Raw genomic sequence first — 12,916 nt, 5'->3', positions numbered from 1 at the left:
TTTATCATATCAGATACATTTGAGTGTGTTTAGAATGATGTAATGACGTTACTCTGTGTGTTTGCGCAGCGGCTGCTGTGACACTTGTTCACACTGCTAAGAGTAAAGCGTTTCTGCAGAATAAAACCAGAAACTGAGGGTAACGCAGATATTTACAGGCGACTCCCTCAGACGTCCCGGCTCCTTGGTTAAAATAGCAATTTTCTCACAAGTTACAAATAGTTGGAAACATTTGGGATATTGTAAGAACTCAATTGAACAAAATATACAACACTGACCTTATGGTTGTTGGATATTTTATATGTTAAAGACCTGACCTGGAAGCAATGCAGCCTGTTTTACAGAATACAGAAGTTTGTTGCACATAACCCCCATTGTTACGAACATATATTGTTGTAAGATCGAGGGGGATTTTGATTAAATATTACATATTTAATCAAAGGGGCCACATACGTTTTAAATATAAATGTTATTGTAACAATGTTCGATATAAGGAGGAAGGAAGAGGACACGGGGTCGGCTGGACGGTTGATGCTTGTCTCTTTATTTTCTCTATAACTCATAAACACACACTCATGTGTGTGAAATCTCATAAACACGATCTCTCGATCACTTCCGGGTCGGCACTTCCGGCTTCCGGTTACTCAGTCTCTGTACAAGGGGGTTTGGCATCAACCGTCCGGGTTCTCTCTCTCCTCGATCTCCGGTTCCACTGATGTTTTATCCCCTCTCCGCGCTCATTACTAGAACAAGAGACAGGTGTTATTAATCTGCTTCCAACCCACTCACGTACCGCTTGTCCCGCGGCTCTCTCTCCCGCTGCAGACCTCGCTGAACCACGCCCCCCTTGCCACATACCCCCACCGCCCGACTCAGGCCGGGGAGCCGTCCGGCCTGCAGCCCCCCCCCCCCCCCATTTCTGGAGAGGAAGTCGGCCACAGCCATCTGAGCACCCGGCCTGTGGACCACCTGGAACTTGAACGGCTGAAGAGCTAGATACCAACGGGTGATCCGCGCGTTGGTATCCTTCATGCGGTGGAGCCACTGGAGAGGAGCGTGGTCCGAACAGAGGGTGAACTCCCGCCCCAGAAGGTAATAGCGGAGGGTGAGAACGGCCCACCTGATGGCAAGGCACTCTTTTTCGATGGTGCTGTACTTAGCCTCTCTCTTCCAGAGCTTACGGCTAATGTACAGCACCGGCCGCTCTCCCCCCTCCACCTCCTGGGCCAGGACTGCGCCCAGCCCCCTGTCCGACGCGTCAGTCTGCAACAGAAAAGGGAGAGAAAAGTCAGGGGAGTGTAAAAGCGGCCCGCCACATAGAGCAGCCTTAACTCGGGTGAAGGCCTGCTGGCACGGCTCCGTCCATTGGACCGTATCTGGTAGCCCCTTTTTAGTAAGGTCAGTCAGAGGGCTGGTGAGGTCCGAATAATTTGGTATAAACCGTCTATAATATCCCGCCAGCCCCAAGAACTGCCTTACCTCCTTTTTGGTCTTGGGCCTCGGGCAGGTTGCAATTGCGGCGGTCTTATCAATTTGGGGACGCACCTGCCCATGACCCAAGTGGAAGCCCAGATACCTTACCTCCACCCGCCCAATTGCACACTTCTTCGGATTGGCCGTGAGCCCCGCTCCCCTCAACGACCTCAAGACCGCCCGGACATGCTGCATATGCCGCTGCCAATCGTGACTGTAAATCACGATGTCGTCCAGGTAGGCAGCAGCATATGCGGCATGGGGACGCAAAATCCTGTCCATGAGGCGCTGAAAGGTAGCGGGTGCCCCGAACAAGCCGAAGGGAAGCGTGACGAATTGGTGCAATCCGAACGGCGTGGTGAAGGCTGTTTTCTCTTTGGACAATGGAGACAAGGGGATCTGCCAATAGCCCTTCGTTAAGTCCAATGTCGAATAAAATCGAGCCGTGCCCAGCCGATCAAGCAACTCGTCAACCCGCGGCATTGGATACGCGTCGAATTTCGACACTGCGTTCACCTTGCGGTAGTCCACACAGAACCTGACCGAGCCGTCGGTTTTAGGGACCAAAACGATCGGGCTCGCCCAGTCACTGTTGGACTCCTCTATTACTCCCATATCGAGCATTGCCCCTAATTCTTCCTGAACTACTTTTTTTTTGTGTTCAGGTAAGCGATACGGCCGGCTGCGAACTACCACGCCCGGCTCGGTCTCGATATGGTGCTGAATTAAGTCGGTACGTCCCGGTAGGGGCGAGAACACGTCGGCGAATTCCGCCTGTAGTTTTGAGAGATCAGTGAGTTGGGACGGTGAGAGGTGATCTCCCCCAGGGGCCAGTGCGACCGATTGTGCTTTGATGCTCGCCTCTGGCCCGAGATCATCCTCTCCCCCGATCACCGTCGCCAACAACACTGATTCGACCTCATTCCATTTCTTCAGGAGATTGAGGTGATATATTTGCCATGCCCCGTTCCTATCGGACCGTATCACTTCATAATCGAGGTCTCCAACCTGTCGTGCGACCTCAAACGGCCCCTGCCACTTCGACATTAATTTAGAGCTCGATGTAGGGAGTAATACGAGCACTTTCTCTCCCGGTGTGAATTTGCGTAGTCTCGTACCCCTGTTATACGACCGGCTTTGGCGGTCCTGGGCTTGCAACAAATTCTCCCTAGATAGCCGCCCCAAGGTGTGGAGTTTTGTTCGCAAGTCCAGCACATATTGAATTTCGTTTTTGGCCAAAGAAGGCCCCTCCTCCCAAGTTTCTCGTAGGACGTCCAGCACCCCCCGGGGCTGTCGTCCGTAGAGAAGCTCGAAGGGGGAAAACCCCGTGGAGGCTTGCGGGACCTCCCGCACAGCGAATAAGAGGGGTTCTAACCACCGATCCCAATTTTTGGCGTCTTCCTGTACGAATTTACGGATCCTGGATTTAAGAGTGCGATTAAATCGTTCGACCAAGCCGTCTGTTTGTGGGTGATAGACGCTTGTCCGAATCGATTTGATGCCCAATAACCCGTATAATTCGCTTAGCGTGCGTGACATAAACGCCGTGCCTTGATCAGTGAGGATTTCCTTCGGAATCCCCACTCGGGAGATTAACCGAAACAGTGCGTCCGCAACACTCTTCGCCGAGATGTTGCGGAGAGCCACTGCTTCCGGATATCGTGTTGCGTAGTCCACGATAACTAGCGCAAAACGATGTCCGCGTGCGGATCGCTCTAATGGCCCGATGAGGTCCATCGCAATTCTCTCGAAGGGGACCTGCATTAATGGAAGGGGGCGCAATGGCGCTTTTGGGGAGGCCAGGGGATTCACCAACTGACATTCAGGACAAGACGCGCACCACCTGCGCACCTTATCGTGAATGCCTGGCCAAAAAAATCGGGTCATTAAACGATTCAGCGTGGCCGCCTGTCCCAGGTGGCCCGCCATTGGGTTAGAGTGAGCCGCCTGGAAAAGCATTTCCCGGCGGCTCTTTGGTACTAACAACTGGGTTGTATCCACTTTTGTCTGAGCGTCTTGGGTCACTCGATACAACCTATCCTTAATTATGGCAAAATAAGGATACGTGACGGGCAAGGCGGGTTGAAGGGACTGACCGTCGATCGTGCGGACCTGTTGGAAAGCATGTTTTAGGGTATCGTCTTGAGACTGCTCCAGAGGGAAGTCATCGCGGTCCGAGAGAATCAGTCTCTCGACCCCGCTCGGTTCCTCTGAAGCAGTTCCCGAGGGTCCCGTATCAGTCTCGCCAACCTGCACCCGCACCGCCCCGTTCCTAGCCTTGTTCCCCCAAGCGGCATCCGCGCATATCGACCCCAATAACGCCGGAAAGGCGGGCCAATTCGTCCCCAGAATTAGCGGATGCCGGAGGTGGGGACTAACCGCCACCTCAACACTATGATTTTCTCCCCTAAACTGTATCGTGACTGGGACAACCGGATATTCCACCACATCCCCGTGCACACACCGCACCTTAACCATGCGGCTTGTATCCAATGCCCCAGGCTGCATCAGGCTTTGATGGATCGAGGTTTGGTTACATCCTGAATCCACCAAGGCCTGATATGTACCCCCCTTGATACTCACAGGAACTTGGTACTCTCCTGCTTGATCAGGGGTGGTCCGCTGAACGTCCGGGACCCGGATCATTGTCCCGATGTCCATCATTGGACATCGGTCCACAAAATGGTCCGGGTCGCCGCACCGCCAGCAGGCCAGCCCAGGCCTGCCCGCCGCCCCTGCGGCGGGGAGTGGGTTGGAATATGAGCGTGGAGGGGGGGTGGAACCGGAACCGTTATCCCCGCCCGACCCCAGCAGCCCCGCCCCCCTGGGCGGGGCCCTCGAACTCCCGTACTGCCCTGGGCCCATTCCACCCCGACCTCTGGGGGGAATGCGAGGGGGCCCTGGAGGGCGGGACCTAGGGAGAGGGACAGGGCGAGAAGGAGAGACAGAGGGGGGAGAGAGAGAGGGAGAGGTTAGTCGGGGTTCGCCGACCCCCGGGCACGCCACCAGATGGTCCTCCGCCAGGTTGATGGCCGTCGTCAGCGACGTGGGCCGGTGGCACTGGACCCACTCGGCGGTCTTCTTAGGTAGCCGAGTGATGAACTGCTCCAGTACCACCAGATCGACGATGTGGTCCACGTCGCTTCCACCGGCCAATAGCCATTTGCGGCATGCGTCCCGGAGCTGGTGGGCCATCGCGAAGGGCCGGCCGGTCTCCCCCCACTCCAGCGAGCGGAACCGCTGACGGTGCTGTTCGGGGGTCCGACCGACCCGCTGGATGATGGCCCTCTTAAGATCTTCATAATCCAGGAGGTTCGCCACCGGCAGTTGTTGGGCGGCCGCCTGGGCTTCTCCGGTGAGCAGTGGAATGAGGCGCACCGGCCACTGTGCCCGGGGCCACCCGCAGGCCTCCGCTGCTTTCTGAAAAAGATCGATGAAGGCCTCGGGATCGTCTTGTGGCCCCATCTTGTGTAGGGGCACGTGGACCGGTGCGCTGGCGAGCCCGGCGGCTTCGGTGCGAACCTCCCGGTCTATCCAGCTCCGGAACCTCTCGCGGTCCTCTTGCTGGCCGCGGACGATGGCCTCGAATCGGCGCTCCTGGTCCGCCCGCAGCTCCAGCATGGACTGATGTTGTTCCTGGTGGAGGGCCGCGAGAGAGGTGATAATGTCCGCAAACGGCGTGGCGGAGGGCGTTGGTGTAGTCATGGCGGCGGCGCGGTCCTACTTCCTCCCGGGTTTCGGCACCACTGTAACAATGTTCGATATAAGGAGGAAGGAAGAGGACACGGGGTCGGCTGGACGGTTGATGCTTGTCTCTTTATTTTCTCTATAACTCATAAACACACACTCATGTGTGTGAAATCTCATAAACACGATCTCTCGATCACTTCCGGGTCGGCACTTCCGGCTTCCGGTTACTCAGTCTCTGTACAAGGGGGTTTGGCATCAACCGTCCGGGTTCTCTCTCTCCTCGATCTCCGGTTCCACTGATGTTTTATCCCCTCTCCGCGCTCATTACTAGAACAAGAGACAGGTGTTATTAATCTGCTTCCAACCCACTCACGTACCGCTTGTCCCGCGGCTCTCTCTCCCGCTGCAGACCTCGCTGAACCACGCCCCCCTTGCCACAGTTATTTTAAATTATTTATAATAAATACTAGCCTGACAAGCCAGACCCACATCAAAATGAAGTTGGGTCTGGGAACACCGCTGGAGGGCCCAATCTGAGGGGCGGGATAAACGGTTGTCTTTCAAACTCCCTCTGCACGTGATAGGATAGCGCTACACCAACCAGAGCAACGAAGAAGGTGAAGCGGAGCTAGATGACAGATTAAACTTTCGCCGTATCCGGTCAGCAAAACTCAGAACACATCTTCCTTTCTTAAGAATGATTTCATTGCCGTTCTTTGTTCTATTTCTCAAAGAAAAGCTTGAAGGGATAGTTCACTTTGAAATTAAATTTTGATATGTTTTAGCTTACCTCATTAAATCCGTGTTTAATTTGGACTTCTCTGTGTATGCTCTTTGAGGTGGTGACCATAGACCTGCATTATGTGAGGCACAGACAAGAACGGTTTGACCTAAAATGATCAAAATTGAAACTACTGGAGAAACAAATACTCCTACATCTCAGATGCCCACGAGGTAAGCTAAAACATATCAAAATTTAATTTCAAAGTGAACTATCCCTTTAACTCCAAGTTTTCCAGAGTCGCGGCCAATGTCGATTTTAAAGGCTGCTGTTCGCCATCTTCTTTGTTTATAAGTAGCACACGCAACTCTGCCGTCAATATGTTAAGCCTGCCCACCGATTCTATACACGATATGAGTGGCCTAACCAGAGTTTGCGTTTTCCAGCTCGCAAGCTAACGTAGAGTTGCTAGATGATCCTCGCTGCAAATTAGATTTCCTGCAACTAAGGTGCGTCTAGATTTCTAGGCTAAATAAATACTAAAGTGTTCCATAAAAATGGATTTCACAGTGACTAAAGAAAAAGCAAACCCTTAACCTGTGTCTGACTCACAAGAAGCCACACAGTATAAGTGTGCCCGGAAGTTATATTTATAGGACACATAACTCTGTCTAAGCACCTTTCATCTGTTGTTTTTACAGATTCGGTGCTGTGTTATATCCTTAGTGTGTGTGTATGTGTTTTTGTCCTTTTAAGCTCTGACCTGTTGGAGGGCTGAGGAAACTCATGTCGATGGCTATGAAACGGCCTCCTGGATGACATGGAGAAATAACAGAAGCGGCTGGCCTGTATCTGACCTTTCTGTGACCACTGTGTGTGTTTGTGTGAGTGTCTGTTGTATATGTGTGAGTGTGTGGTGACAGACCGCAGGGGAAAAGGAACAGTATTCTGTCAGAAAGCGGGTCGAAGGTGCTGTCGTGTTTTGGGCATGTGCATGTAGAGAAGAAAAATAAGGGAAAATCGGCGGGTTTTATCTGCTTTACAACTCCGACCACCGTCTAGCAAGCCATGTGTTTGTGTTTGTATTTAAGTGTACCTTTTGTGTGTTTAGGTTGCCTGATCTTGCCAGATCTCTGCTAAAATGTTCTTAGAACTTTGGCTTATACTTTGGCAAGGTTCTCTCAAATTTAAGGTTCTCTTCCTGTAATGTTAATAGAATGTTTGCTCAAGGTCAACTGGTCTTTAATTCTCAAAATGAGAATTTCTAGGTTTACCCAGTCTAGTTTTGTTACCCAGGATCAGTCAAAGTTATGTAATAAAACAATCCTGCTAATATCAGTAGCAAAGTTTAGATGAATCCTCTTAATAACAAAATAAAAATACAACAAAATTCCTCATTTCATTAGAAGTCCAACTACACATTCTACTATAAATCAGCTCACCAGTGTGTTCATGTTTTCACTTGCGGACATCTGACCTCAACCGAATGAACAGGAGAAATTAACCGGAAAACATTTCCATGTGAAAGAAGGCTGAGCCTCCGCGGACACCTAACTATCATGTTATCGCTACGGACCAGTGCTGTTAAATTTGTTGAAATGTATGCAATTGCTATTATTTTTAAAATGATACTTATCAAAATCTATTATTTATGAAATTAATAAGACACAAGTGCGAACTTCCTAAAAGAACTCGAATAGATAAAAGAACACTAAAAGCTGTGAACTATCCCCAGAGGTGGACAAAGTACATAACTCTATTACGTAAGTAAAAGTAAAAGTACTACTGGTCAAATATAACTCCGTTACAAGGGAAAGTTGTAAAAACAGATTTTTACTCAAGTAAAAGTACAGAAGTATTTGTTTTCAAAGGTATTTAATAATAAAAGTAAATTTCCTTTTTTATGCCAATGCATTATTTTATTATTGTTGTGTAAATGCACACTGTCATCATGGTTTAAGTCATTCAGTGATGCTCCATCTGACATTCTACCATATGACTAACTAAAACGCATTTAAATGCTTGTAAATAAGTTACAAAGCTCTTTACAATGCTGCTGTCACTTTAAGGCCGAATGCACGGATCCAATACACTGATACACATCTGATATTCTCCCAACTTTGCCATTCTCTTTCTCACAGACGTTTATATTTTTAATATTTTATAAGACATGCACCAAGTGTATGCCAACTAAACTAATCTTTATTTTAAAAAAAAAACTGAAACATACTTTCAAAATATGACAATGGGTGCAGACACTTGTGCCTAAGAACCGTGTTCTTCCATTTTGCTATGAAGAGATCAGTGTTAAAAAAAAGTTGGGGAAATGTATATGACTATAAGAGTGATTCCCGATTGACTGTCTGAAACAACAACACCAAAAAACCTTTTACTTAAGGAAAAAAATCATCCACCGACTTTCAGAGCTGCAACAGAAATGATTTTCGACCTAGATAGAAATGTAGTGGAGTAAAAAGTACGATATTTGTCATTCAAATGTAGTGAAGTAAAAGTCATAAGTTTCCAGAAAAAATAATACTCCAGTAAAGTACAGATACTCAAAAAGGGTACTTAAGTACAGTACTCAAGTAAATGTACTTAGTTACTGTCCCAACATGGCAACTGGCTCAAACAATGGTATTAGTTCAGGGGTGGGACTTATGGCTGACAGCTAGAGTAAAACCTGTTTGCAAACAGTGCTGTTTGCTTTTCTGTTTTTTGTGTGACATACTTGACATTTAAAAGAGCTTTTATTTAACAGGCCTGACATATGTGAGCAGAATAAAATATAAATTGTTAGCAGCTGAAAGTTCTCCTGTCCAATTCTCTAAATTTCATTCACGCTTGTGTCTTGATGTGACATATTTGAATGTGCACATCAATTTCGACTTGGCATATGAGAACCATTTGACTTCGCTGACATCAAGCTGGGCCAGACCTGTCTTGAGCTACCGTGGAGGGGAAGGTTGAATATCATTTTTCATTTAAATTCTTGCACATACAGCTTTAGAAGTCATATGGCTACTTTTATATTTCATGGGAAAGTGCAAACACTCTACAAAACATTGTTTAGTGACATGAGGGTGAGTACATTTTAGCAGAATTTTTTATTTCAGTGTCAGCGACTCCTTTTAATGGAGGGAGACCATTTGCACTTGTTGAATATGTAGAAGAGTTTCAAGTGCAGATTTTTACACCCGATGCGTGAAATCAACTTTCTCCGTTAACCTCAAACGATTCTCTGCATCCAGCGCCGTTCCTTGTCAGTCCCGCCCTATAATACTTCCTGCTTCTTTTGTGCCACCAGCATCCCATTCAGATTTGCAAGGTCAAATTTTCACCACCCAGCCTTGAATATGAAACATCTGCGCATGACGCCTTTCAACTCTGTCAAGTGGTGCATTCTCTAATTTTGTTTATTCCCAGGGCTTTAAACAAAGGCAAAACACGCTCTCCTATCTTCCAAGGATGAGACCTTCCGGCCTACCAGTTCTCCGTCTGCATTCGAGTCTCTGCTCGCATTCATTGTATGTCATTGTAAACACGGTAGAGCGACGGGGGGTGGTGAGTGGCATTAGAATTGTTAGACCTTTTCTATAGCCCCTGTTTATATACAACATGTTTTATAGACGGCAACAGAATTGGTCGTGACCCCCCAGGTGTCCTATCTTGAAATGCGTTTCTCCCAGATCCTTCTGCCCCACTTCAGGCTCTCTGGCGGTGACCATTCGTGACCCCTCGCCCGCCTGCTGTATGGGTGGAGGTGGTCGTGGCAATAAAGACCTTGGGCACTAATAGACTAACCTCTGATTTCTTTGTGGCACACCTACAAAACAGACCGTGGCCCGGCATACAAACCCCCACCTATTCAAATCTAATAGAGGCTTTTCAGAGCATTCTTTTCTCCCCTCTTTCTCTTCGCTCTTCCCTCCTGCACTCTCCTTCGCCTTGTAACCTAAAGAGCTGCTCTAATACTGTCCAGCTGCTATAATGTGTCTGAATTCAGATATCTTGCCAGGATTATTGGCAGGATCCATTTGCCTTGTTGTGAGTGCCACTCGAAAGCCGTGCACGCTCACGCACCCGGGACCCACACATCCATTTCGCCATTGTCCTTCCGTATGAATGCTCTTCGGTGGCCGATAATTATTCCCGTGCCTTTGACACAGCGATCCACAGGCAGTCCTTATTCACTGGGTAATTTGCCTGTCCTCCTCATTCATAGGGAAGGTACAAATTATCCTTTTTCCACAGGCAGCAGTCCATTCTCACCCTCTGGCACATTGCCACTGGGGAGGCAAAAGAGGAGAAAGAGATGAGGAAGAGCAAAATGGATTGTGATGGCCTTTTACACTTATCTTTCTCACTCCATTTTTCACTCTTTCTTTTCCGACCAGTCCTCTGTCCTGCATGCAGGCATATAATGTCACACAAGCACTATTTCGGACAGGGCTAGTTTTCATTGAGATGGTTAAGGAGTTAAAAATTAAAAACTTCTGTCAATTTTTACTGACCCTCAAGTCTTTCCAAACCCTTTTGACTTTCTTTTTTAACACAAAAAAGAAAAATGTATAGAATCTTCAAGCTGTTTTTGGTTACACTTTATTTTAAGGTGACCTAGTTACATTGTACTTACTCAAAAACGGATTAATATAAATGCACTATATATAAATATAAATGAGTTGTGGTCAGGGTTTGGTTTAGGGTTAGTTACTTGGAATTATGCATACTTCACTGTTATCACTATAGTAAGTTCATGTAGGAATGTGTAACTGTCACCTTAAAATAAAGTCTCACTATCATTCAGTGGGAGTGAATATCTAATTTTCTCACACAGTTTTGAAAAAAAAAGAAAACATCTCAGAGCATATACGTAACTGTTATTTTTCACTAAATCTAATCCAGTGCAGGTAGGAGTATATAAAATGGTGGCATTATTTATTGTGATCTTCATTTAATGCCATAACTAAAGCTAAATGTCTAGTTGCAACTTGCTAGATTTCAGAAATAAAATGGCGTCCAGATTCAAAGAAATTAATTAAATCAGTAAGTAGAGTATAACCACTGAACTCTCAGTAGGGTCACTGTACACCAGGTATGATTTTCACCTTAATTAATTCTTTGTTTTAATTAAATAATTCAGTATAAAAATAAGTCCTTCCGTAACACTCACATTCATTCAGTAGACACTCCCAAATTACTGTTCACCACAGATATCTCAATCCAGTCTGGAACAACAATGTGAAAATTAATTGTAACAGTAAAACAGTTAATTGGTGAACTGTAAAAATCCTAATGGGACAGGTCATGTAATTTTACTGTTAAATATACCGTTTTTTGAAGTAAAAAAGAACAGTCAAAGTATAATTTACTGTGAAAAAGAAATGTACATTGACATTCCTATAGATAACCTGTGTGAAATCACATTTTATGTTTTTTTTTTCTTTTAAAGGGGGGGGGGGGGGGGTGAAACACTCAGTTTCAGTCAATCTCATGTCAATCTTGAGTACCTATAGAGTAGTATTCCATCCTTCATATCTCCAAAAAGTCTTTAGTTTTATCATATTTATTAAAGAAATATGGGCTGTACCGAGTCTTTCCGGAAAAAAACGAGCGCCTGGAGGCGTATCGTGTGGCCGGAGCTAAAGAATGACGAGTGCGCACAAAGTGGTGACGTCCTCAAGCGTGGAGAAACCCATGGCTATTGAGCTCAGCTAATAGATATATGATCCAGAATCATTCGGAGGCTGAAATAAATTGAACAGGAGAAACAGCAACACCAGGACGTCCGTCTCTGTGGTATGTACTGTATTTAGTGTCCTGTCGACATTTGTGTGTCTTTACTCGCAGTTTATGAGGACATGATTTGGTTTATGGACTATTGTATGCGACTAAACCTTAGCAGTATAGCAAGCAAAACGGTTTTGCACGTCAGACTAGTGTAACGTTATACATAGAACAACAATGGAGTAACCGTTAGCGCATTTGAATGACGAAGCACGTGATCGTGTCGTTTACTGATGTTTACTCACGCGACAACAGCATAGACATTTGAAGCAGTTTTACTCACCGGCTGCTTCCAAAGCAGGACCGAACCTTTATCGCTGGGACCGCTCCGTCAAAAACACACTTCTTTGGTATGATTTGGTGAAGTCCTGACAGCAGTGACTTGCTGTGCTGAAGCGTTGAAGTCGCTTGATGTCACAGATAGGAATAAAGTGGAGCCCGGCGGGAGTGTTTATGGGCGTGCATTTCCTCTCTCGCTCTGGTCGCGCGCACCCTACCGGGAGAAGAGCCGTACGGCCCATACAAGGACCTTCCGCTCTAGTAACGTCAAGCCGAGCCATACTCGAAAAAAACCTCTCCGAAACTTGTGAGAAGCTGGATGGAGTATTTTTGACACAGAAATACTCCATCAAACGTCCAAAATTAGTTTTTGAAACTTTGTCTATGTTTAGGATGGGAATCCAAGTCTTTAACAGTGTAAAAAGCTCAGTATGCATGAAACAGCATCTCTCTCTCTCTCTCTCCCCCCCCCCCCCTTTTTAAATAATGATGTTTCTTCTAAGTTATGTTAGGGTTTTATGGTCCGTGTTATTTGGTAAATTAATTTTAATTGTATAATTTTAGTGCTGTGTGTTAACAATATGGTGTTTTGTATTTGTGTGTATGACACTGCTGACCATCGACTATATATTATAATTGATCTCAACTTGTGGAAAAGCTACCTTTTTACCTTAAATAAAATAAATAAACCTGTACATTTATTTTATAGAGTGAATATTTGAAACTACAGCCATCATATTTCAAAAATCGTATTTCAGATGTTATTAAGAAAAATATTCCTTCCAAATAATGCTATGGATCGTTTTTTTTTTTTTTTTTTTTTTATCATAGTCTTTGTAAGCAAAGGGAATGTTTTCATGGACATATTTACATTTTATTATATGGCTTCCTGCCATTAACTGTGTCCATTGGAGGAGGGTCAGGCTGGTGCAGAATGTATGCATGCATATATGCGGCCTCTAATAT

At 46.3% G+C, this 12,916-nt stretch overlaps 1 protein-coding gene across 1 annotated transcript; it reads right to left on the bottom strand.

Annotated features, from left to right (window-relative positions):
- Nucleotides 1-464: 464 nt before the first annotated feature.
- On the bottom strand, nucleotides 465-5,596 carry LOC137093456 (uncharacterized). The gene is made up of 2 exons (XM_067458265.1): nucleotides 4,057-5,596; nucleotides 465-743 (listed from the first exon to the last, which is right to left on the bottom strand). Exons 1-2 carry the CDS (start codon nucleotides 5,176-5,178, stop codon nucleotides 741-743), a joined length of 1,125 nt encoding a protein of 374 aa, XP_067314366.1. The 5' UTR covers nucleotides 5,179-5,596; the 3' UTR covers nucleotides 465-740.
- Nucleotides 5,597-12,916: the final 7,320 nt, after the last annotated feature.

Source organism: Pseudorasbora parva, chromosome 12 (genome assembly GCF_024679245.1).
Source record: "Pseudorasbora parva isolate DD20220531a chromosome 12, ASM2467924v1, whole genome shotgun sequence".
Lineage (NCBI taxonomy): Eukaryota > Metazoa > Chordata > Actinopteri > Cypriniformes > Gobionidae > Pseudorasbora > Pseudorasbora parva.
The sequence above is the reverse complement of the archived record's forward strand: the minus strand, read 5'-3'. Positions and strand labels throughout refer to the sequence as shown.

Bases quoted from the DNA above. Each gene is read 5' to 3' on its own strand.
- LOC137093456 (XM_067458265.1), bottom strand. From the start codon at position 5,178: ATGACTACACCAACGCCCTCCGCCACGCCGTTTGCGGACATTATCACC.